The 24843-nt window shown below is 48.6% G+C and overlaps 1 protein-coding gene across 1 annotated transcript in view; it reads left to right on the top strand.

Annotated features, from left to right (window-relative positions):
• The window catches only part of LOC119433939 (uncharacterized), a 38721-nt gene extending 13926 nt beyond the window's left edge, over window positions 1-24795 (top strand). Inside the window, exons 2-4 of the mRNA XM_037701227.2 lie at window positions 7762-8214; window positions 9601-9919; window positions 14890-24795. Of these exons, the coding sequence (XP_037557155.1) occupies window positions 7762-8214; window positions 9601-9919; window positions 14890-14935 (818 nt within the window). The 3' untranslated portion in view covers window positions 14936-24795. The remainder of the gene's footprint in view (window positions 1-7761; window positions 8215-9600; window positions 9920-14889) is intronic.
• The last annotated feature ends 48 nt before the right edge of the window (window positions 24796-24843 follow it).

Genomic DNA, 24843 nt, shown 5'->3' on the forward strand with positions numbered 1-24843 from the left:
CGATTTGAAATAAACTACCCTTCGCGTCGATGGCCGCGTACACAATAAGCTGCAAGCGGGAACACAGCGCTGTGCCCAACGCCTGTGCCAACATCTGTACGTCACCGTTCCCGTAGGCTGCCGGTCGTATTCGCAACGTAGATGAGTGGGTTTTTACGCGTTGGCATGCTGACACATTTCTTAATTCTGAGATGTACTCTTTATCTCTGCGTCAAACCCGAAACAAGAGACGGTACATTCGGTATACAGCAGCATAAACAGCCGCCTCGCTCAGTTATATACCAACGGTGTCAGCGATGGCATCCGCGTTTTTGCAGGAGAACAACACAGCCTTTAAATGAGCGCTGATGCGAGCACAGTTCGCTCTAATAATTATTTATGACACGCGCAAACTAACTATCGCGAAGTTAAAGAAAAGCGAGAATCAGTAATAAATTAACAGCCCATGCAATATTTGTAACTGGATCACAGCCGCCATTGTTTAAGTGACTCAGCCGCTCATACTGACTCGTCTCACGATGGAACAACGCGACTCATATGAGCAGATATGTGTGTTTTATTTTACGTTTCGACATTCTTTCATATCAGCGCCTTTTCATATATGCACCTTTCCCCCATTTTTTGACTCTAGCAACGATCTGTGGCCGTAGATGCCGATGTAAACAAGTGCATCGTTTTGCTAAATCCGATGCGGAAGGCTGCGCACTCGAAAACATCTTATTTATGCGAAATGTCTAAAGAATGTGTAAAAAGAATTGCAAAAAAAGCGAGGTGCAAGTGCAGGAGTTAGCGCCAACAAACTCCAAAGCAGCCGCTACGGCAGAGGGAACTCAGCGTGCCTTTATCGGCAGCACTGTAAACAAAACAGCACACTCAGGCCTGCTCACCCTACATGTATATAGTTGGTGAGTGCTACATGGCTTCCAGGAACGACATGTTGCCCCCAAGAAGCCATTAATAATTATTCGCAATCCACGAAACGCACAACCAATGCGCACTTAACACGGGCGCAGGTTCACAAATCAACCGGCGAAAGCCCTACCCCCTACCAAAACGTTTCCAGCGGCGCGCGGCAGAGGGCAGCACAGGAAAATGAAAAAGGCGGATTCAGCCAGCACATTGACAACGCACGTCTTTGTCGGCGTACAACTTTTAACCTGCTTTTGCTGGTACAATTGACCAAGAGCTGCGAATATAGCTTTTTTTTTTCGCACCAAAATTTACTAAGCTCCGACATACAGCCTTTGGGCAGCGTGCCTGCTACGATCAACTAGTCGCTGTTTCCGAAACCGTGCGGCTGTGTGCAAGCTGCTGCCAGAGTCAGCTAGTCACACGTCCCAATCCATAAACTTATTTTCAATGTGAAGACGGTGGGTGATTGGCTGGAGTCTTGGCAATCGTGTTGCTCGCTGGCTGTCTGATTGGCTAGCAGGCGCCGACGGATCTCGAAACGTTCTTAAGTGTGAGCGGCTGCAAGAATGCTATATACAGGGTGTCCCAGCTATCACGCAGCACGATTTCAAAAAAGAGGAGTGGCGTTACGCGAAGCAAACCTAGTGCGTATTGTTTCCAGTACAGTGGAGTAGCGGCCAGTATTTTTTCGTTACTGAGATTTAATTAGGTAATTATAATTAATTATCAACTCGAGAAGTACTGTCCTAATTATCAAAGTGTCACGTGTATTATATGTGCACGTGTATTATATCTAGCCCTGAGGTACGTGTTAGCCAGAGCCACTCACAGCCCTGCATGCCGGCGGTTGAGGAACATTCTTTCAACTTGCCGTGACGACTGCGCGAACGATGGGTTCCGTGGCTTCATCGAGCGTTCCGTGGCTTGTTTGTCTGTGGGCGTCGTGGTGGTTGCAAGTTGTAAAAATAAAATTAAAATAAAATCGAACCTCTCGGTTTCCCTTATTCTTATGCCTAATAGCACAACGGTCGCTCTTAACATGAGAGGACGCTGGTTAAGCAAGAAAAGCAAGTCTGCGCTATCTCGCCGTGACGTCATAGATTTTGATAACGTTTGCTTAGTTGTTTATCGCTTAAGAAAGACTAGGTTGCATTTAAAAAGAGCCGAAGACTAGACCTAGCAGGTTTTATGAACTCCCCCTGCACCGGGACGACCCAAATACGAGAAAATACATTGTCACTCCGGGAAGTCAGTGACTTACCGGCCCTAAGGTTTCACCGCTAAATTCTGGACAGGTAACTTACGTTTCTGGTTAACTTCCTGCAGTAATAATAAACTTTCTTCGGAAAGGAAGAAAAAAGAAACGAATAATGAAAATGTAAAAGTTTGAATTTTTAAAATCATCATCATCAGCCTATATGTCCACTGCAGGACGAAGGCCTCTCCCTGCGATCTCCAATTATCCCTGTCTTGCGCTAGCGGATTCCAACTTGCGCCTGCAAATTTCCTAACTTCATCACCTCACCTAGGTATCTGCCGTCCTCGACCGCGCTTCCCTTCATCTTGGCGTGGTGGCGTGGACCCGGCTTCTAATCTGAAGGTCGTAAGCACGGAGTAAGATAAGACAGGAGCGCCGACTCCGCCGCCGCGCAACGCATTCGCTCGGGACAAAACGTGCAACGCAAATTATACATCTCGTAGCGCCATCTGTCGAGGCGCGTGGAAAACACTCAACAGCTTGCTTCCATGTGCGCATGCGCTGAGTGGCTGAGACCGGCGGAGACCGGCGGCGACGGCGGCGCAGAACGGGCAGCGCGGCACCCGCTGAGTTTGTCGTCTGCTACAAACGTGGACCGTCGGCCGTCTCAATTTGACAGCAATCAAACACAAAAAATATATGCCCACAAATAATAAAGCGCAAGTACTACAGTCGTCAGCAGCGTTCATAAGTATCTATGAACGCTGGTCGTCAGGGCGTGCGCGGAGCAGACGACAAAACGGATAGGCAAGCAGGCGCCGCGAGAGAGTCCCCGCGCCTTTGCTCCTCCCACTTACCCCTCCCCGTTGGCGCTGAGCCGTGCTCCCTCAAGGGCTGCAGAAGATAGCGCCAACCTTTCCCTTTCCCTCAAGAACCACTTATCATCATCATCATCTCCGCTGCAGAGTTTTTCTTAATTCGTAGCGCCGTCTGGCGAACACGCTGTGAAGCAGGCGTTGCAGAATGTGTCCCTTCCAGACGAGCGGAGTCGGCGCTCCTGTCTTATCTTACTCCATGGTCGTAAGTTAGAATCCTCCTCCAGTCTACTACATTTTCAGGCATAGAATGGCGCCTCACACCGTCAATATATATATATATATATATATATATATATGTAAAATTGCCGAAAGCTAGTGGGGCTATACTAGTCCAGGTGCAACCAACAAATTAGGAAGGCCCACTATGCTTCAATAAAATCACTCCCTCACCAGAACAGGAATTGGCCTCCCTGGTGCAGTATTCGGCCACTACCTCCCTCATGACTCCTACAAGTAATCCATGGCCCTCAGTCCCCAGCGGCTGCGGCGCACCTAACCAAGGACGGCAGTCAGACCTGCGACGTGGCAGAGGGTGCTAAGAATCTCTGGGTCCGGACAGGCCGCCACTGGAAACTGAACCCGGCAACGCTCAACATACGCACCCTTTCGAGTGAGGCTAGCTTAGCAGACCTATTTTAGGAATTATCAGGCACTGCCTAGGATATTACTGGCCTTAGTGAGGTTAGAAGAACTGGTGACGCTCATACAGTGCTGACTAACGGCCGCGTCCTCTGCTACAGATGTCTTCCAGATAAGACAGAATTCGGGGGAGGGCTTCTAGTCCATAAGGACATAGCGGGCAACATTGATGAATTCTACAGCATTAATGAGAGGGTAGCAGTCGTCGCAATTAAGCTGAATAGGAGGTATAGAATGAAGATAGTACAAGCGTACGCCCCAACCTCCAGTCACGATGATGAAGAAATAGAACAGTTTTATGAAGATGTTGAATTAGCAATGAGAAAGGTGCAAACTCAGTATACTGTAGTCATGGACGACTTCAATGCAAAAGTTGGGGGAAAAAAAGTTGTCGCAGTTTCACCTGAAAGGCGAAGCATCAATCGCGATAGCAAATTTGTAGAGAGCTATACGGAGTATTGATAGCAGCTTTAACAGCTGTATAAACCTGGACATGCAGCAGCACCGGCCACACGCAGAACTTGTCGACGCCGTCGGCGTTTTGCCCGCGTTTGCACAAGATGCGTGCGGCGTTGGTGACCGTTGCGGGAGCCTCTGCTATAAATAGGCACTTGGTGCCGCAGCTAAGCGTCGCCTCCCTTCCCTGCCCCCCCCCCCCCCCCCCCCCCCACGGCCTTTCGTGCGTCAGAAGAAGGCGTGTTTGCTCTACATATATGGTGATTGTAAAGGAGGAAAGAGACGCCTACTTCTGCAGCCCTTAAGGGAGCACGGCACAGAACGCGCGTTTGTTCTCCGCCGTGCGTTCACTCCCCGTGAAAGCGCGCGTCCCTCGCGCCCTTTCACTCGCACATACAGCGTTCGGCGGCGCGCGGCGACGCTTTCATCTCCATTGACGTCATACGGAACCTCACGGCGACGGCGACGGCAACGGCGACGGCGACGCCGACGGCAGAAATCTGGTTTGGAGTGTCCATATAATTGCTATCGCAATAAAAGCAGGCTCACCGATTCTAGGAACGCTAGAGGTGAGATGTTGGTAGAATTCGCGGAAAGGAATAGGCTACGAATAATGAATACCTCTTTCAGGAAGCGCAGCAACAGGAAGTGGACCTGGAAAAAGCCCTAAGGGAGAAACAAGGAATTCTTTAACAACCTACATTTATTTGGTGTTCCTATTGAATGTCCCTTTGAGCATGAAGTCGAGGGTTTGGCCCCGGACCCCCGGCGGCCGCATTCTGATTTGGCCGAAATGCAACAAAATCGCTCGTGCACAGTGCATTGGACGCTCGTTAAGGAATCCCAGGTGGTCGCCCAGTACGGCGTACCTCATAATCACATGGTGGGTTTTGCATGTAAAACCCCAGAATAGATATTTACTGTCCCTTTAGGTCTGTCTTGTTTAATTAGCCTGACCACACAGAACGGCGGGACTTGAATGCGGAACGGTACATCTACTACAAAGCGAAGCCTGTGTACAGGAACGGCCGCGGTCTTGAGTAATCTAATTGACCTTTTACTGAAGTGGCTCGGACAATGTGGACGAATTACTGAGTCCTTCTTCTCAGAAAGTTGCTAGTGCTCCCAATTTCGTGGTCCTCCGATCGTTTCGTTTTATTGGGGCCAACCGGTTGCTGACCGCGAACGACGTTTGTTCACCGGCGGGGACAGTTTGAGAGCCATGCTGTAGTAGTCGATACTATAGATGGGAACGGTCATTAAACTGACGAAATCGGCGAGTAACTTTAGGCACGGCTTCCACGTTGTGGTTCGAAGCGTTGACCCGGAAATGCTATTAACTAAATTCTACCACTACGCGAGAACTTCGTCGCTATAGCCTGAAGGGGCGTTATCCGGCGTGCGAATAGTGAGTGGGTAACGGCTACTGCTTATGGTGAATAAAAGGGGGTGTAACCAAAGGGGAGTGTGTGTAATGGGGGAACAGGGGGCGGAGGCGGAGTTAGGGCCTGCTGAGGAGTCGTAACGACCGTGCTTTTATTGGCCTCCACCCGCCTACAGCCAACGCCGTCTCATTCGAATCTTCTCGAGACTGCCGCATATTACAATCTATAAGCACACCCTACGCACAAGTCGTTTTAGCACGAAGTTTGTCGCTAGACTGAGCCGATTTGCAGCTTCAGAGCTGATGGATTAGTGTTTCTGGAAAAAAGCGCGTGCATTCGGTTTTGCAGGTTGACGTTTGTTACGGTGAGACGTACATACTGAATCTTCTTTAGAACGTTAATTGGCAGCGCGAACGCGGGAGAATAAGTAAACAAAAGCTTCCTTCCTTTACATCTCTCTCTCTCTTTTTTTTTTTTACGTGGGAGGGGTTTTCTATTTTTTTTCGATCGTTTACCGGCCGAATAAATGCTGAATTGAGTTCTGAAATATCATACATGTACGAATGCAGAATGATTGAGCGATTTCCTTCCATATCTCCTCTAGCACTTTTCTTTCGAGTCTCCTTTCGCGGCCTGATTTTTAACGGGACACTGCAACACTTTTCGAATTCACTGTAGGAAAACGATCACGGTCTGTAGACACTGCTGCCGCGGAAATGCGAGCCAAATGTTATTCAGCTGCATGCAGCAAAAATCCTCAATCTCGCTTAAAGGATCGCTCGCTCTCCCCTGCATGCAGCCTTTCCAGGAGCCCTCTATTCCCCACCTATGACGTCATATACTCGCGCGACAGCCCATATACGCGAGTCATCGGGCGTTTGTTCATGACCACGAGTAACGCACTCGCACACGCATCCACTCCCGCGGCAGTGGTGCCAATGTGAGCATCGGCAAATTCCGCCACATTGTCGAAGTCTGTAATGGCGGCATTTTGAGCCAGTCAGAGAGGCAGTAGCATCCCTCTAAGCCAATCAGAGCTGACAAGATGGAGCGCGCGCGCGCGCATACTCCAGTCCGGACATGGAACACTTATTCAATCTTTTGGCAAACTGGGCGGTTGTTAACGCGTGCTGCGTGTCTCGTCACCGCCTCTCCGTTGCTCTCCAGCAGCTTTGACAGACGCCAACCTCGAAGGTTTGCCATAAGTGCACGAAGGAAGGAAGAAAATGTAAGCAAGGGCCACTTGGCATGGACATTGCTATTCGCGCCGCCTCACCTTGAGGAAAGCTTGTGTTGAGAAAGATAGGAAGATTCATTTATATCTCCTTCATTGCTAGGTATTATTGTTCATGTCAGTAGTGAAGCAGGAGTCGCAAGAGATGGATAATACAGAAAGAGGTCAGGCCGTAGTTGAAAACTGAATTGGGACCTCCTGTGCATGACGATAAGAATTAGTTAAACACAACAGCAGTGACAGCGTGAAACTTGCAACTGTAAAATCCTATTAAATGTTGTAACATACTAATGATGCAGAATACAACGTATGACTGTGAATAAATTGTTAGAAATTAAAAGCACCAAAGGTACAAAAACTATATTTAAAAAAAGGAAATCAGTGGGAATATATTAATTAGCTTCGTTTACATGACCTCGATGCGAGTGGGTCGACTCAGAAGCCGAGTTGACTCGTCCGGACCCGACCGCTTTTACATCCATCTTGCCAAGCGAGTTGGGGCGAGTCACGCCACCCCTTGCAGGCGTGTTGACTGAACCCTCCTTGATGCTAGCTCGGTTCGATCCCCTAGCATTTTCACCAACCCGACGAACCGTATTTCGGCCCTACAAGTAAATTGCGTCAGAAAATTCGTAAACTGCGACTTACACATAAGCTGCAGACATGATATCTTCGCATTGCATTTCGAATATACGAGAATAACGGCATCGTCACGTGGCGATGTCGCCTGTTGATGTCATCGCGTCAAACGTGACGTCACGCGATGACGTCCTCGTCGAGTGTTCATTCCACCTGATGACGTCATGTGATGCCTCTTGGAAAAGCAGCGCACTGTGCGCTTCATTGCGCTGTCTCCGGTTACGGCCCACATTTTTTTTTTTTTGGGTGTAAGCACCGCGCTCTCGCGGACACGAAGAATCCCGCCCAACTAGAGGCTAACAGCTTCGCTGTAAAAGCACCGCATTCACTTCAGTGTGCTCTCACTTTTCGGAAAGAAATTGTTGCAGGAACCCTTTTAGAAGTCTTTTTCTTTTTCTTCTGCCCCTCCTTCCCGTGCAGTGAAGACCAATGGAAGCGAGGCAGCCCAGCTGGCGGCAGCGGCCGCCGCGCAGTCGACTGCGCAGCATAGGGGCTCCCTGGTGGTGGGACTGAGTCGCGCCAGCGAGAGCTACGCCGAGATCGCCTGGCGGCTCGAGCAGCTGCCCAGCTCCAAGGACCGCGGGCACGGCGGCGAAGAGGACGAAGACCCGGCGTCCCGACTCTCGGCGTGCGAGCTGGCGTACGGCCCTCTCGAGGACCCGTACCAGGTGGAGGTCATGTCCAACTTCATGCCCCGCGGCCCCACCTTCATCGTGGGCGGCTTGCGGCACAACACCACGTACCACTTCCACATGGTCTGCTACTGCTGCCTCGCCGACGGGGCGGCGGCGGCGGCGCCAGACTCCGGCGGGAACTCCACGGCGAGCAGCACCGAGACCAAGCTCACTTCCAACGTGCTCAGGTTCACCACAGGTCAGTGGGCAGCGGTTTCAACCGTCATCAGTTTATTTTCCATACGTGGTTACAGAACGTTGCTGAAAATCTCCTGGCCCCTTGGTAATTAACACTGCTTGCTCTGGGCACATGCGAATTAATACAAAACGCCATTGCAACTGAGTCTAACAGGCAATGTGATTTGTAAGTACAGATTCTACTAACATTGTTGCTAACGCGATATCAATAAACTTATTATAGCAGCGTCTGCCAGTGCAGAGCTGCAGGACATTGTAAGATAGCCCGACGGCCTAGACGACCACCGCTGTGCAGACTGGAGACCTAGATCTATCTACAGTATACCCCTTCGACTGGTGTTTGCGATCAAGTTGGATTGTATTCATGACTAGTTTTAGGCATTCCTTCAAATGAATTTGACGTACGAAATATGGAAAAGCTCCACGAACTTTGTCTGAGGGGCTGTTAGGTGGTTTGCAAATAAGCTTTGCTCTGTGCGATATAGAAAGGAGAATAAATAAAAAAAAGTTAATGCGCCTTAGTTTCTTTAGTGTGGATAAAGCACATTTGGCAAACTTCTTTTTGTGTCACAGCTTTTTGGCTGGGCGTTGCTTAGCAGTAAGTCAGTTTTGCCCACGTTTACTTTTTCTGTAGAGATTTACCATTTCTAGGGTGTTCCTCCGTCAGGACCCAAGCGTCTGCGATCCTAACTTTACGGCTATACCCTGTCAAAGGATCTCGATCACTAAATTTCACGCTTCTAAGTTTCAGGTTCAATGTTTCCAATTTATAGTTCCAGCCCCATCCAAGCTCTCCCGCTTCCTGTAAGTAAATTGTCCCTTTCTCAGGATATGTCTTCTGCATCCTCCGTAGTTTGCCTTTCTCAACCAACGCTCCTAAAATGGAACTACATTTAGAGCGCAGCTCTTAGGCGCCCGCTCCTGCGGCGAGCGTCGGCGTGGAACCGAGGGAACGAGCACAGCGAAAGATGAATGCGGAGCGCAGCGGGCGATGAAAGACGCGAGGAGGAAAGCGGAGAGGAGGGTGCAGCGGAACCATGAGGTGGAAAGCTGAGCAGGGTATGGCGAAAGCTTGAGAAGAAAAGCGTAGTGCGGCGACAATTGCTACGAGATGGCGCCAGAGTAGCGCGCGTCGTCTGGGAGGTCTGTCGGCGGCGGCTGCTGGGAATGGCGCCCACGCGTCACTCACGCGCTGCCTCTCGCGATCTCCAGATTAGCGAGGCAGTCGCGCCACACTTCGCGCCGTGCCGTACGATACAGATTGCCCGCGCCAGCCAATATATCGCGAAATGAAAACACGTGTACAGCTGCGCTCAAATTTCGCGTTAGGGAGTATCGTAATCGTCGGTTAATTTTTCTTTCTGTTTCTCATACGCTCGTTTCGCAGGTGTTTACGTCGGAGGCGACCAGCAGTCCCTCCCGCACCAGCGGTCCTCGTGGCCCACCCAGCAGCAGCAGCAGTCCCGTGGCGGCAGCAGCGACGAGTGGCGCCAGCGGGACCCGTACCAGGGCTCGTACCACTCGGTGTACAAGCAGACCATCCTGCGCGACGAAGAGAGCAGCAGTCGCGCCGTGCCTTCCTTCAACGTGCTCCTGGGCGCGCTCACCGGCATCGTCGGCTTCCTCATCATCAACGTCACCGTCGTAATCGCCGTACGCCGTTGCTCGCACCGGCGCATGCGCCGGCGGAGGATCCTCGTGCTCGAGTGAGTCGCTCACTATCCGCTGTGGACCGCTTTCGCGGACGAACCTGTTCAAGTTCAACATAGGTCTTAGGACTATCGTCGTTCAACTATTTCGTTCTGAACTGGCAGTATACTTTTGGAATGTTCTTCAAATTGATTATGGCGAAACGGCTAAGTATAATACTCGACCAGCAGGGCATTTAAAACAACCGAGCATTGCCCCCGCCCCCTCTCTCTCTCTCTCAATTCGTGCCATCTGCCAACGCCTTCTAGATCGCAGGCCTGTGCACTCTATATACTTTATGACGTCATGCAACTTGGACCGAAACTTGCACTGTCAAGCCCGGCGTGACGAAAGCGGGGACGCCAAAATCGCCGCGGCTTACTTGGGAGCATCCCCATTAAATTCTATGGCAGTCGGTCGAGGTATCATGACGTCACGGATCGATATGCACAGGCCTTGTGCTATCTAGGAGGCGTTGCCTCTGCCCATATGATTGATCCTTACCCACACGCGGCTCGTGTCAAGGACTTACGCAAAAGAGCGGCGCTCTTTTCTTATTTCTTTTTGTGTTCTTTCTCATCGCGCACTGACTGTATGTGCAAGAATTTCCACCTCCCGCGGAATTTCGTTTGACCAATGGCAGAGCACTTGGGCTACGAACTTCGTCACAGCGTTGTTTGTGACGCAGCCGTACTGTAACCGCAGCACCACAGTGCTTGGCGCAAGCGCTGCGAATAGAGGTGCGGGCATTAGCTCGAACCTATATTAAACCTGTGTGAAGCGCCTAGCAATAAAAGCATCGATTGCGATAGCGAAATTAGTAAACAGCTACACAAAGTAAGGATAGTAGTTTTACGGCCGTATAAGCTTGTAAACATAGGCACACTAACTAAATTAACAAGCATGGTGTCACGCGCGTACAAGCAAACATGAACGCATCTCACTCGATGACCGCGGAAACTGCCAAAACGCTGGAGTCAGCGCGGCAGCAGCAGCAAGCGAATTGAGCTTCATGCCGGCGCTCGCTCGCATCAACGCGATCTTAGCGGTGAAAACACAGGGAGGGCGGACTCTACCCCCGCCGCGCCGCAGATGCCTTTCAAGATACAGCCGCCCGGGCGGAAGCGCGCGGCGTAGCTAGCGGCGTAGTACGCGGCCTTCCCCGTCCCTATCCTCCCCCTGGAGCTTTCCGGCCGGCCCGGCAGGAGCGCGCGGACGCAGTAAAGCGCGGCCCCTCCACCTCCCTACCCTCCATCCGGAGCGTTAATTGTGCGCGACCGACCCAGGACTGGAAAAGTGCGCGCTTCCTTCCCGGTTCCCGCCCTTGCGTGCGCGAGCTGCGATTGCCGGCTCACCGTCGCGCGCCTTCACTCGCACATAAAGCTTACGGCGCGCGGCGACGATTTTAATCGCCCGTGGACTTTATACGGAACCTCACGGCGACGACGGCAGAAATGCGCCTCGAGTGCCCACATAATTGATATCGTAATAATTCAATTCCGGGCGATTACTACTCGATGCTTCAGACATCACTTTGTTGCCCGTGCCTTGCGCTCTTTCAGGGCGCCTTTAAGTGAAAGGGCTTGTTTGCGAACTGAGCGGTCACACGACTGCTCAATTATGCTTGTTCAGTCGGTTTCAGCTCAGTTTCGAAGAATGTGTTAGTAGAGAGCCCCCGCACTTCACATGTCAACTTGCGAATACAGGCCGCACCGGAAAACAACGCACCGTACAGATATTCGAACTATGAATTTGGTGACCAGCTGAGCGCTTATTGAGCTGTAGCCAAAGGCAGTCTACCCATAGAGAAGCCGGTTCAACTGCTGACGTGATGCGCTCTTTGGAGAATACAACTTTTAGATTCGTTTGATGTCTGCGCCTTCAGTGTTGCACATACGTCCGGACCGAAAAACCTGCTCTAGGGCATTATTTACGTAAGAACAGCGTTTGGATAACATGTAGTGTACGCATCCGGTTTAGGGGGCACGAGCCAAATGCACACACCTCCTCGCGCACTTTCATGCGTCTGTGAGCATCTACGCTGCTCCGCGCTTGACTCGTCGCGAAGAAGTTTTCCTTGGAGAACACAGATCCACGTCTCCATAGCTTTTTCAACGGGTATTGTGATCTCCGCCCTATCTCGTAGTTTGCCGTATGCGTTTTTTAAGTGACGCAGAAGGCACGCATTCGAGCCCTGGCTCGTGGTTTGGTTTGCCGCCTCACGTGGAAAAGAAACAAAAAAAGAAGAAAATTCTGAGGCGCGCGCATATAGATATTCTCAGGGCGCGTTCACGTAGTGTTTACCACGACACGCAGCTGTGCCCACGCAAGAGACTTTGCTGTTGCGTGCGTAGCTGTTAAAAAAAAAAAAAAAAAAGTCGGCTTTTGCTCTGGAAGTGAAAGGGTCGCATGCTTTGACGGAAAACGAAACAGTCTCAACATGCGTCGGAGATTAAGCGCTAGCCGTTCCGTACATCGCACGTCACAGTGACGCGGTCACCGCGCCTTTCGTATCCAGGCGCACCGCACGCTATCGCGAATTGATGATTAATTGTCGTTGGCCGGAACATCAAGTGCTCTCCCGAGTGACTCGCCGCCTTTCTGGTCCTTTCATTTTGTTCTCGCTGATGGCGCTGGTCACGCTCCTAAAGTTCGCCCGCGAAGTGCCGGCCAATCGCCGGGAGGAGGATTAATGCGATCGGCGCCGTTCGGCGAAATCTCTTCCTCTGTCGCGCAGTGTGTATCACACCGTTCCTCAAGGAACGGTTCGTGTGTGTCAGAAGAAGCTGGTGGCTCGGAGGGATCGCAGTGTTCCTAACCGCTTCTTTCCTTTTCATTTTCTTTCGTTGGTGTTGTTATCCCTCTTCTTTGGTTCGAGGCAGTTTGCAATTTGCGGTTTCCTGGAAGATGCGCAGGAAAAAGTGCCTTCAGTTCGTCGCGCATCACGTTTTGGTAGAAGACGCAACCGTTGATCACTTACTTTCTCTGCAACAGACGCGTCGAGCAGTTTTTCGTTTTTCTTTTTTTTTTCCCCCGACCAGTTTGGCTGCGTACGAGGCTGTGTAGCTTGTTTGGACACTGGTTCGTAAGCTCGCGCTGGCCGTTTCGTGGGTTCCGCGACGCTTTATGCTGTTTTGTTTTGTTGGTGCTTTTGGTTCGGTATTTCTGGCTAAAATCTAGTTCCGAAAAAAAAAATATATATTCTTCTCCGAAGGCGTAGGGAAGAAAAATGGACGTCTCGGTTCCTCACCTACGTTATCTGCAAACTTGTTTTCCTCGGAAGGGTCATCCGAACTTCTTCGCTTCTAAGAAACTGGAAGTTTTTCGGCGACTTCCCGCGAACATTTCGTTTTCTGTTTCTTTTTTCATCTTCCGCCTCTGACTGTTCATTCTCGTCAATCGAATTCTGCGCTTCCCCCTTTTTTATTTTTTATTTTTAATTTGATCGGCTGTTTATCGATGCGTACGTCTTGCGAGATTGACCCTTTGCTCTGGCCGTTTACCTCTTGAAAACTGCCTTTCCTTTTTTTATACCGAAAGAGAGAGAGAGAAAAGAAAAGAAAAAAATGCGCGGCCGATTATTTCGGCCGATTTGCGATTCCTCGCAGCGTCGTCTTCGGCGAATTCTCTTCGCCCGTTTGGACAAATATTCCACGTCCTCCCGATGAACCGACGCGTTTCTCGATTTCGCGGCTTCTCCTTTAAACACTCCGCTTGTATGTATTGTAGCTACACCGCGCTTTTCTCGAGATTCGCTTCTTATCTCCGCGCCTTCGATTTGGCCGTTCCGCGTTCGCTTTCCCGCCTTCTCCACTGCGCCGCCGTCGGAGCGCTTCGGTCTTCTTCGCTGTTGTTGCTGGATGTTTCGCCAGCTGTACCGTTTGCGCACGCTACCGATCGGTTTCTCTTTTGGCCGAGATCTTCGTGCGGTCGGCTCTTGCGCACATTTCGAGGGGAAAAAAAATTAATGAGAGATATAGAGATATAGAAATGTCTCGTAGGTTGTGTCCCTTTGTACTTGAAAACTGACAAGAACGGCTGCTTCCTGCTCGCGAGAGATAGCAGTCATTAGAGAGTTTCAGATTCGGGGACGCAAACGGCTTGCGTACGCAAGAACTAGGGGGAGGGGAGGGGGAGGCACGGTACTGCGCGTGCGCAGTACCGTGGCCCCTAGCTCTCGCGTCCGCTAATCTAAAACTCTCTATTCATTAGCTTCCGGGTATAAGTTGCCTTATAGATTCTTTTTCTTTTTTTTTTTTTTTGGGGGGGGGGGGGGGGGGCTGGCGCGTTATTTAAAAAGTCGAGGCATGACTCACGTTAAACGTAGGATGCGATGTTGTGGTTTTGTACTTTCCGTCTTATCTGCGGTGTGTCTGTTTGCGGTGGGACCCAGACGCGGACTGTCTTAACACGTGGAACGGCGTTGGTGCGCTGTGAATGCACCTCAACTCCGTTTAAGCTCCATCCCGCTTCGACACCATACATGTGATGCTTTCTTTACGATATTGGGTTCGATGCGAGAGCTCTCTGGAAACTATATATATATATATATATATATATATATATATATATATATATATATATATATATATATATATATATATACCACACGCGATTCTGAAGTCCCGTCTCCCTTGTGAAGTGTAAAACAGAGCGGGAATGTAGTCCATGTATTTCGTTATCGAAATGCTTCATTGGGATGAGGCAGACTACAATAAAAGCTCTGCTATCGTTATTTTTTGCTTTATAACCGCTTTCGCACAGTATAGATTAAGAACGGTAAATACTTTTGCACGTATCTTTTCTTCTAAAGGTTCGCGAGTACTAAAGCAACAAGCTCTTAGCCTGTGTGCATTTTTGAATTGTTTATTGCCCTGTTTGCTTTGTCCCTTGCAATTTCATCGCGAACTCAGTTGTGTTACTGACAGTACTCGTGCGCTCCCCTCTTCCCCCTTCCGTTTTCTTTCTCTCTCTTTTTACCTTCTAGGGATCGAGACAATGAAGACTTCCCGTACCTCCGGCCGCTGGAATGAAGCGTGGAATGAAGCGTGACGTGACGTCATCGGAAGCGCCTTTCTGGTCTTCGAACCGCGACGGTCGTCTTCGCCGAGCGACCCTCGCCCGGTAGCCATTGACAAACAAGCATCTATATCGGCGTCTGAACGCATCGCAGAGGCATATCACAACTCGTTATCTCACCGTGTTCGACCTTCCTTACGATAAGCGCTATGCACCACCCGTATCGTTGCCGGCTGTGTACGATCCTGCGTGACCGTTGTCGACCTTCTTTTGACTTGTAGAGAGTTGTTAGCGGACAGTTCGGTTGTGACACCGCGGCACCACTCGCTGTACTGAACGCGTTGTGGACCCGTGGCAGTGGCTTAGCAGCAAGGATGTGCGGCTGCTGAGCGCGAGGTCGCGAGCTTGATTCCCGGCCGCGGCGATGCGCGTTGCATTGTGGGAGGAAGGAAAAGAAAGGAAAGGTTCCGTGAAATCTTGCATTGAGGAACGACAGGGGTCAAAATTAATGCGTAACTTACCACGGCTTAGTTTGTCTCAGTGTTTAACCCGCGCTGTAGAGTTTCTGCCTATCTGTATGACGTATTACCGCTTACGGAATGACGTAATACCGCAAGCGCAGAGATAAGCAGCAGCGCAAGTAGCGTCATCTTGCGGCCTAAAATTGAGCCAGAGCACATATTACTACATTACAGCTACTCACTTCTGCTTAGGGATTGAATTGAAGATGTATTCAGCGATGAAAATTAACGTATTTGCTGTCTTTCGGTGAGAACACCCATGCAATACTAAAACGTTTCATGCGCGTTGTAATTGAATAATGCGTCACTAGGTGTCGTTACCAACGCTGCTCCCTGTTCTGTCATTTTGTAAATGTTAGTGGTTTACGGACAGGCCGGAACTCTGATTAAACCTGGTAGCGGGGTTATTTAGCATTGCTGCATTTCGATTCGTTTCGTCAGCGTCACGGTATCGCAGCCATCTACGCCATGTCGTCTGCCCGCAAAGCTCGTACGGGCGGCGCATATGTTCAGTACAAAAAACTTAGTCTTGCGCAATTGTTTATCGCTCGGCTAATGCCAATCTGGCGCGTCGAGTTCAACTATTTGCCGTTTCGGTTGTTTCGAGTTGTGACTGTTCGTAGTTGCTGGGAATCACGGATGAAATTTGCAATGCAAATTGTATTACTATTTGCATTGTAACGCAGTTTGACATGAGTTGGAACACTTTGGGTATACGTTATGGCTGTTGAATTGACGGAGTAAGTGCACTGCGTAATGAACGCTCCTTCGTCCATTGCGTGATCGGTGAGATTGTTGGGTGTCTGCCATTTTGATGCGAGAAGCAGTAGTGTGCCAAGATATTGTTGCGGTCGTTGCAGAGCCACGGGTGTTGGAGTCACAGTCCTCGAGTGGGGGTGCAGATTATCGCATGATTGTTGCTTCGGTGCCTGCAAGATAAGAACGAAGGGCTTTTGGAAAGGCGGATATCCGCCCACACACAGTTTTCCGCGCAGACTGTTGGTTGTAGTTGGGGCGGACAGTAGTCTTGAGGAGGACGTTTTTGTGGGAATGACGATTTTGAGAGCTGCTTCGAAAATGCCATTTTCTGGGAGTACAGGCGTCGGAAGGGCAGCGTTTAGGGCAAGCAGCGCGCAGAAAGGTTCCAAGGAAGATGACTTAATTCCAGAAAAAAAAAAATTCAAGGAGCACAGCTACGCAGAAACGTTTTTGCTGGAGGACGATTCTCAGAGGGTCTCCAGAAAGCTTAATTTAGCTACGTGTGCATGAATCTGATAAAGTCAAGTCGAATCGGCTTGTCGGGCCGAAATCCGGCCGTCTATTTCATGTAAACGCTACTGGCTCGTGCGAAGTGAGCGCCGAGGCGAGTTCTGTCGAATCGCTCGCAGCCCGCATGGAAAGATACATGCATGCGCGGTTGGGTCGGGGCTGGGTCAGCTGGACTGACTCGGCGCTCGACTTCTGACTCGACGATCGAATTCTGTCTCGACGCCGATTGCGCCGATTTCTTGTAAAGGAAGCTTCTGAAGTCCATGCACTTTGTGTGGTGACAAGATCGACGATGCCATCGGCCTCGCTTAGTCATCTGTTGCGCAGTTGTACTATATTCCGCGTGTTTTATCTTGTCGAATGTAGTTTTAAGAAAGTTGAGAGAAATAGCTTGTTATTGATGACACAGTTTATGGAATTGTGCCGCAAGGTTGTGCTGTGTGTTTTTATCGCCGTTTGTTTGCCGGCGTCTGTAGTCAAGCCATGCCCGATACTTTAAGTCTGGTTTGGGGCCTTTTAAGTCACGTGTAGCCGCGATATATGCAATCGTTCGTAATATCCATGTGTTCGTGTCAAACGTCCATATTGCTTAATTTTGGGCTAAACAATCGAAATAAAAAAAAAGAACTAACCCGTATACGCTAGAAGGCAGCTCTTTTTTCACATTTAATACATTCTTACTTTAGAAATACTCCATTTAGTGTCACAAATTGTATTCTTTCTGTTTGTGCCATAATTTATTAATGTTACTGTACACGTGCGCGCCATGTCACGCTGCGTCGGGATTTGATTTCGGAACCATTGCCAGTGCCATACGGTCCCCAGAAGTAGGAGTGCAGCTCCATCGGTGTGGCCAATGTTGGCGCAATATTGAGCCAACGTTGCCCAATGGTGGGCATACATTGGCCATGATGTCAGCGCTGCTAAGGGATGGCTCCCTCCTATATCGGATTCGCGTACTTCGGGCGTTATTTATTTGGTTCTAGATTGAGAAGCCGTTTGGTTTTGGTTCAGCGTAGCACGCCGACACTTGGTTTGAACGTCTTGCGCGAGTGACCGTTTCATACTCTGGTCTGCTCCGTGATACGGACACGTAAAGGACTAGGGAAGCTCGCCGAGATATTGCAACTCTAAGGAGGATGTGTTCAACTTAGGCTAATGCGATAGGCGGTTACCTGGAGCAGTTAGAACGTTCATTTAGCATTGTGCTGGGTTTATTTACGCGCACAAGTAGTAAACTCATGATTCGGTATATGTACTTGTGTCGACAGAAGCGTTGTGTTTTCGTTTTCTTCTCCCACACAGAACGAACCAACGCACTGCGAGAGCTTTATTCGCTTATACAGTTTCATCGTGTTTTGACACTGGCGTCAGGTGTGTTGTCTTCGCACAACCGATGAGGCAGCTCCGAATTGTTTAGGAAATGTTATCACAAATTTACCCGCCGCGGTGGCTTAGCGGCGATGGCGTTGCGCTGCTAAGAAGAGGTCGCGGGAGCGATCCCGGCCGCGATCCGATGGGGGCGGAATAAAAAAAAATTAAATTAAATTATGGGGTTTTACGTGCCAAAACCAGTTCTGATTATGAGGCACGCCGTAGTGAGGGACTCCGGAAATTTGGACCACCTGGGGTTCTTTAACGTGCACCTAAATCTAAGTACACGGGTGTTTTCGCATTTCGCCCCCATCGAAATGCGGCCGCTGTGGCCGGGATTCGATCCCGCGACCTCGTGCTCAGCAGCCCAACACCATAGCCACTGAGCAACCACGGCGGGTTCAAAAAAAAAAAAAAAAAAAAAGAAAGAAAGCTCGTGCACCGTGCATTGTGCACACGTTAAAGAACCCCAGGTGGCCAAAAATTAATTCTTAGCCCTCCAACACAGCGTTCCTCATAGTCCAATTCACTCGTTTACATTGTTTCAGTGTATCGTGTCCAATGCATTGGTTGGCCCGTAGTTCTTGCTACATGATGTCCTGTCACGTGACTCGCGGTCGTGATGTTTGTCTAGAATGTTTGGTCACAAGGCGCTGCGCTGCGATCGACGTTTAACGCTGCTGCACGACTCCGTGAAAAAGGTCACAGCAATGCGTACAACGCCTTCATTAAAAAAAAAAATAATACTTCGTGCCATCAGGACAAGGCCAGTGAATGATATTGCCACCCGCACAATTCTTAACATTTAAGTACGTTTTAAGCAACAAGTACGTGGTTGGTGGCGTCGTGCACTTTATTGGCGATTGAATGATTTAACTTAATTGGCTACAAATGTTACGTCGGGACAACTTTAATGCTTGGCAAAATTGTTGATGACACAATTTGACATAACTACTTGTAGCCGCTTAGCGCGTAATGACGTTGCTGTCATGCAAGTATAGTCAATTGTGAGTTATATCGCACAAGGCGAGCATGTCAAGGATGGCGTATTAGTACCTCAATATTTCCCCTTGTCACGTCGCAGACGAGCTTATACTCCCGTGTTCAGAGGTGTTCATTTATTTTTTCATCATTTTTGTATTTATCTCCGAACTCGTATCTTGCGAATGTATTTTGTCTACTTAATATCTACTTAAGAGTTTGCCGCTCTTATTTGTGGTGCGTATCTTTTACGTCCCTGCTTATATATTTTTTGCTTATTATAGGCGTGCGTGTGTACGTGAACGTGTGTGTATGTGGGGACCTATTGTAGTCTGTCATTGGTGTGAGCTGTCCCCTTGACGACCTCATGGGAGAGTTTTATCGTGCTGTCAGATTCTCGTCGTCAACCCCCATTAGACGAAGGACTCTTAGCCCACAAGCTCTTTTTTAATGTACTCATTGGTTTTCTGGTACAGTCGTTGTTCAGGGACCAAGTCCATCATGGAAGAGTATATCATCTAGCGTAGGGTGGTTCTTGGTTCACAAAACTCAGCAACAGTCGGGAAGTGTGAGAGGAGAACGTTGTAATTGGATGTTACTGGAGCGAAGGCTTAATAAGAGACAGTGTAGAAGGGGTTCGAACGCGCAACCTCTTCGTGCTTCGCTCCGCTTTTTATCCGACGCGCTGTGTTGGCGGCACCTGTAGAGGTCTTGTTAAGCCTACTTCTGCCGCTCGTAGCATGATCATACTTGAGATGCATGAAGGGAGAGTTCAGTCCCGTCTGAGCGCGTGCTGCACGGAGTCGTAACGAAAAGCCCCTTGCGGGTTCGTGGGATAGAAAGGTTCGCCGTTCGGAAAGGAATCATCCTGATTGAGGATTTGAACCCAGGACCACCGCCTGGCCATGGCAGTCACCATACCAATTGAGCTAACCGGTGGCCTAGCGGCTGGCAGCGCGAGGACGAATACGTGAATAATTGTTAGACCCCCAGTTAGCTCAGTTTGCAGCTCGCGTCTGTCCCGGTCTTGTGGTGGTTCCGGGTTCGATCACCGGACCGGGTCGAGTTGTTCAGCTACGAAGCTTCTCTTTACGAGAAAGCGCAGTGAACCCCTCTCGTGAATATACCTTGGCGTCGCAAGTTTTCACAGGACTCTATGTATACGTATGTTCAGTTTCTTCAACAGTAACGAAACTTACGAGCCCGCCTCCGCTACGTTTCATCTTCTGTTGCTCAGCATGTTGTTGATTGGGGCTTTGAGTTTGCTTGAACAATCAAAGAAAAAAAAAAAAAGTCGCATACACTGCAGCTTTCGCCGTACTCATCTCACCGATGACGTGCACTCCTGAAGCGTGTTCGAAGCACGCGCAGTACTGGCAGTACCACCGCAAAGTAAAACTCATTCTCGTTACCAGCGGCGCGCCGCGGTAACGGTGCAGAATTGGTGCAGCACCATCGCTGGTTACGCCGGCTAACTAACGGTCACATCGACTTAACGAAACTCCCTTCGCATTACCACGCTAACTTCACGTTTGTTTTATCTTGCTGCTGCACACTATGTTGCGTTTCCATTTATATTATAACGAAGCGCGCTAACCCGAGGAAGGCTATACACGAATAAAAGTCGTCCACGTGAAAACGTTTTTAAGTCGTATATTTGTCGTTCGCCCGTTGAATTTTGCTCTGACATATCATGAAATGTGAATGTGTGACGTATGCCATACTTAGTGGGAACGGGTAATTTATAGAGTGCAGCTTCCACTTGATACAGTTACCAAGAGACACCCAATTTAGATTGCTATCTATATGACGTGCTATATCTAAGCATTAAAGGTATAGAGAGCTGCTGGAAATAAAAAAATTGTCACTAAATTGAGTTGTTGCAGCTAGAATTCTGGATAATACATCTTTAATTGCAAATAGTTAAGTGTTAATTAAAGCGATGGCTTCGTACGCCGCAATGGACGTAAATCGAAAGAGGAGTGCTGACTTTTCCGTGACATAATTTAGGAATCGCATGCATGAAGATAGATGTTTCTTAGTAAATCGCACTGTATTCTAGAATATCTCGGAAAACGCAGCCTATCAAACCTTAAGAAATAAAACGCATTTTCACTAGTTCTTTCCACTGATTAGAAAAATGAAGGATTTTATGGATTAACTTATTTCACTGGAATACATCTACAATGTTCCCTCTAAGTACTGGCACGCGCTGTGTTTACCAACGAGGCTAACGTTTTCACATCCGCATACGCAGCACATCGGAGTGGCACAGTTTTTTGCATATCGTTCCTCTTCCGTTGTTACAGCTGCCTCGGATGCGGCTAAGTGGTACACCGAGCTTACGTTTTAAACGCTTACTGTTCGCGCCATCAAAGTAATGCTGAGCTGCAGACTTTACAGACTTCTTGTGCTTATCGAATGTACGAGTCTCTTACTGTCATTTGTTGCCCAACTTCATACTTTCACGTGATCACTTGTGGAGGGGTGGCGGCGATGCACTGCGAAGTTGAATGCAAGCGAACCTTACGGTTACTGCTTCTTTTAGGGACTTCCTTTGCATTAGATTATCACAACGATTACACACTTTTCGCACGGCCATCTTGTAACCACTCCGTGATCGCATCAGTGTCCTGTTTTACCTACTCTCTGAAATACCTAGCCTTAGATCGTCCGACGGGTGTCTTGCTGTGTGTGCGTGTTCTTTTTTTTTTCTTTTTGCCTGTTGTATGTACAAAGCGATGCTGGTTTGCCTGAGCACTGCGTCGGGCCCATCACTCTTTGAGCTATACATACTATGTGAAGCGTAAGTCGCGACGTTTCTCTTTGACCGTCGCGGCCTTTGTTCTCGCCGTAATTTGTGTGCTTTGTCGTCGCACGAAAATTGTGCTGAGTTATGGAAGGCGACAAGGGTGTACCAAGTGTTCATCACAATAAGAAGCAAAGAAAAAAAAAAATAACGCCGCGTTCGGCTGGTTATACGGCGTCTTGATCAGTCAAAAAGACTGTCGACTCTATTCGAGCACTTCGATCTGAGGCCACGCGTTTTGCCGTATCGTCTGCTGTGCGGTTGTCGACAGCAGGCCATACTGCAAAATGCGTGGCTCTGCCGCGTCTATAGGGAACGGGTTACAGTGCGATCTTTAAGCGCACCCGTCTTCTAATTGGCTTACGCGAGCCCTCGCTTCCATAAGTCTGCACGCATTTAGTGAGTCCCAGTGTATAGTTTTTTGTTCTTTCTTTCTTTCTTTCTTTCTTTCTTTCTTTCTTTCTTTTTTACTCCTATACTATTATAAGAAATTGGCACCGTGTTGCGAGCCACTTCTCCGGTGAATGCATGCCTCGTGTAGTACTTGTTTGTACGAAGTGGCCCAACATTCTAATTTACAAGGAAGAATGCATCACCGGTGTTACACAATAACGCGCCAATGTGCGTGTCGTCTTTACGTTGCTTTTGGAATGTCTTGTTGCCCGTGCATTTGTCTGCCATAGAAACTGCATGATTGGATAGCGCGTGAAGCTTTTACAAGGGTACAATCGAGACTGTGAGGTGTCCCCAGTGGAATGACCGGAACTCCGTTTTCCATGGTGGATTCGTAGATGTCCGATACCCTAATCCAATGTTTGAGATTTGGGTTAGCCTAGGGGCTTACTGTAATAATCTCATGTGCTTTAAAAATGTGCAAACGAGCCCTTTTTCTTCCATTTAATAGCCGAGTTGCCCTCGGCGTTGTGTATCTCTTCGTATCTACAGAGCTTTTGTTTTGTTGCCCGCCTTCGTAATTGTTCGAGCCTGTGCATATCGTAGCCTGCTTAGAATGCTTGTTTGTTAGTGTTTGTCCGTGCGTGTTTATGTATTGGAGTGCACGTCTTTGAGCACGTGACTATGTTACTCGTTTTCTGTGTGTTGTGTAGGGAAGCTTGACGAAGCGTCTAACACTGAGCTTGCAAATTCGATAGAACCGCAGTATCAACATCGAGTAAATGTTCAGTTGTATAACGTCGTCTGTGTTGCGCACTACGTTGAATTTTCGTGAGACACACAGTAAATGACAATCGGTTGCGTAGCTTTGGTGAGCCTAGAACGCGCTGTTTATAATATTTTGGCGACGAAATTGCCCGCAAGCCGGAATGCGCTGACATATTCGTGGAATGCGTACGGGCACTCGGTCTGGTTGATTAATCAGGAGTACAAGTATGCAAGAAACAATGCACTAAAGTGATAATAACAAACAGGAAAACGCACGATTAGGTTTTTGTAGCGCGTTCTTCGACCCACTGCAAATCCAGGCGTCGAATAAACCGGGAAAACGCAATAAAGGTAAAAGAAAATGAGGAGCACGACTTCCGGAGCCAAGCGTCGAGGCGCTTCTTCAAATGTGCGGTTGAGCGCTCAGGGACCATGAATCTGTTTCTGTTCCCGCACGTGTCACGTAATTTGTTTATTTTGTTTTTTTTTAATGTTTTTCATATTTTTGTTTTATTCTGTGTGTGTATTTTCAACATCGTTTCTTATTGTTGTGATTTCCCATTTCCAGTAACTGTCTGCTGTCTCTAACCTCAGCATGGTACGTGTGATGTCCTCGTTTCTTTATGCAACATGCGACGAAGTCTCGTGTAGCGTCCTATTGCAGGTATTTCATTTCTATGTTAGGAAAAGCCACATGACACTGATGCATCACGTGAGGGCATTCGTTAAGTGCGAAGCCGGAGTTTAACTTTGAGGGCATGCGTATCTAACTTAGTGTAGTCTCACTCCAGTTTTACGCTGCGCGTGGTATCACCCTTTGTACGCTGTAACCGTGACAGCGGGAATTAGGCTAGCGTTAACTTATGCTCGGCACATATCCTGAATATAAGTAGTGTGTACATGTAACCTTGTTCTTTGTTTTCTTGTTTTGATGGTCTGTATTCAGTAGCAACTGTAGTGCTGTAGATGGCGTCGTATTAGTTTTTTTTAATTCACATATTGTTTTTTTTAATTCACATATTGCTGAAATTTCAAAATGTCTGGCGAATGAACCTCGTACGCTGACTTGTTTTGGATGTGTGCTTTGAGAAACGCGAAATAATAGCACGAAAGAAAAAAAAAATATCTGCTGTAATTGAGGATTCTGTATAAGCGTCTGTAGAGGTCGTGCTTGATCACGGCTCTTAGATATGAACAACGGTTCGAGAGTTTCCTGGTCGTACGTGCACAAACGAGGTGCTGTCGAAGAGGCTGAACTTATCATTCGGACGAGAGGAATACCGAACCGCGAAAGTGTGATTTCTGTATCTGCGTCCTGTCTCAGGTGACAACCGTTGCGTTTGTTGACGTCATTTCGGACAACTAGGTAGTATACTGTTGTCAGTTTGCCTTAATCTCGAGAGATGCTTTGTTGTTGGCCAAACTGTGTGTGTTTCGGGTAGCGTTGAAGGGCGAATACCATGAGAGTCGGTTTGTACCATTATAGCTCGTGCAGCAATACCTGTCTGTATTAAGACTTAGCGATCCCGTCTAGTTTCTTTGTGGTGATCCGTGTTGTCAGATTAACAATTCGTTGCCGTGTGCGGTCCTATTTAGATGTGAAAATGTAGAAACTTGTGGTTTTTAGTGTTGCGTGGTGTACTGAAACTACGCCTAAAGGTGTTTTGGCGGAGAGGAACTTGTATCCGACTGTTTTCAAATCTACGCTGTTATCGTGGACACGCGCTAATTTGTACTAATAAAACGAATCCTGAACCGACTTCGGCTTCTGTTGTGGTCTTTGAAAACGTGCATTGGCTCGTGTGCA

The sequence above is a fragment of the Dermacentor silvarum genome, chromosome 11, assembly GCF_013339745.2.
Source record: "Dermacentor silvarum isolate Dsil-2018 chromosome 11, BIME_Dsil_1.4, whole genome shotgun sequence".
Taxonomy (NCBI): domain Eukaryota; kingdom Metazoa; phylum Arthropoda; class Arachnida; order Ixodida; family Ixodidae; genus Dermacentor; species Dermacentor silvarum.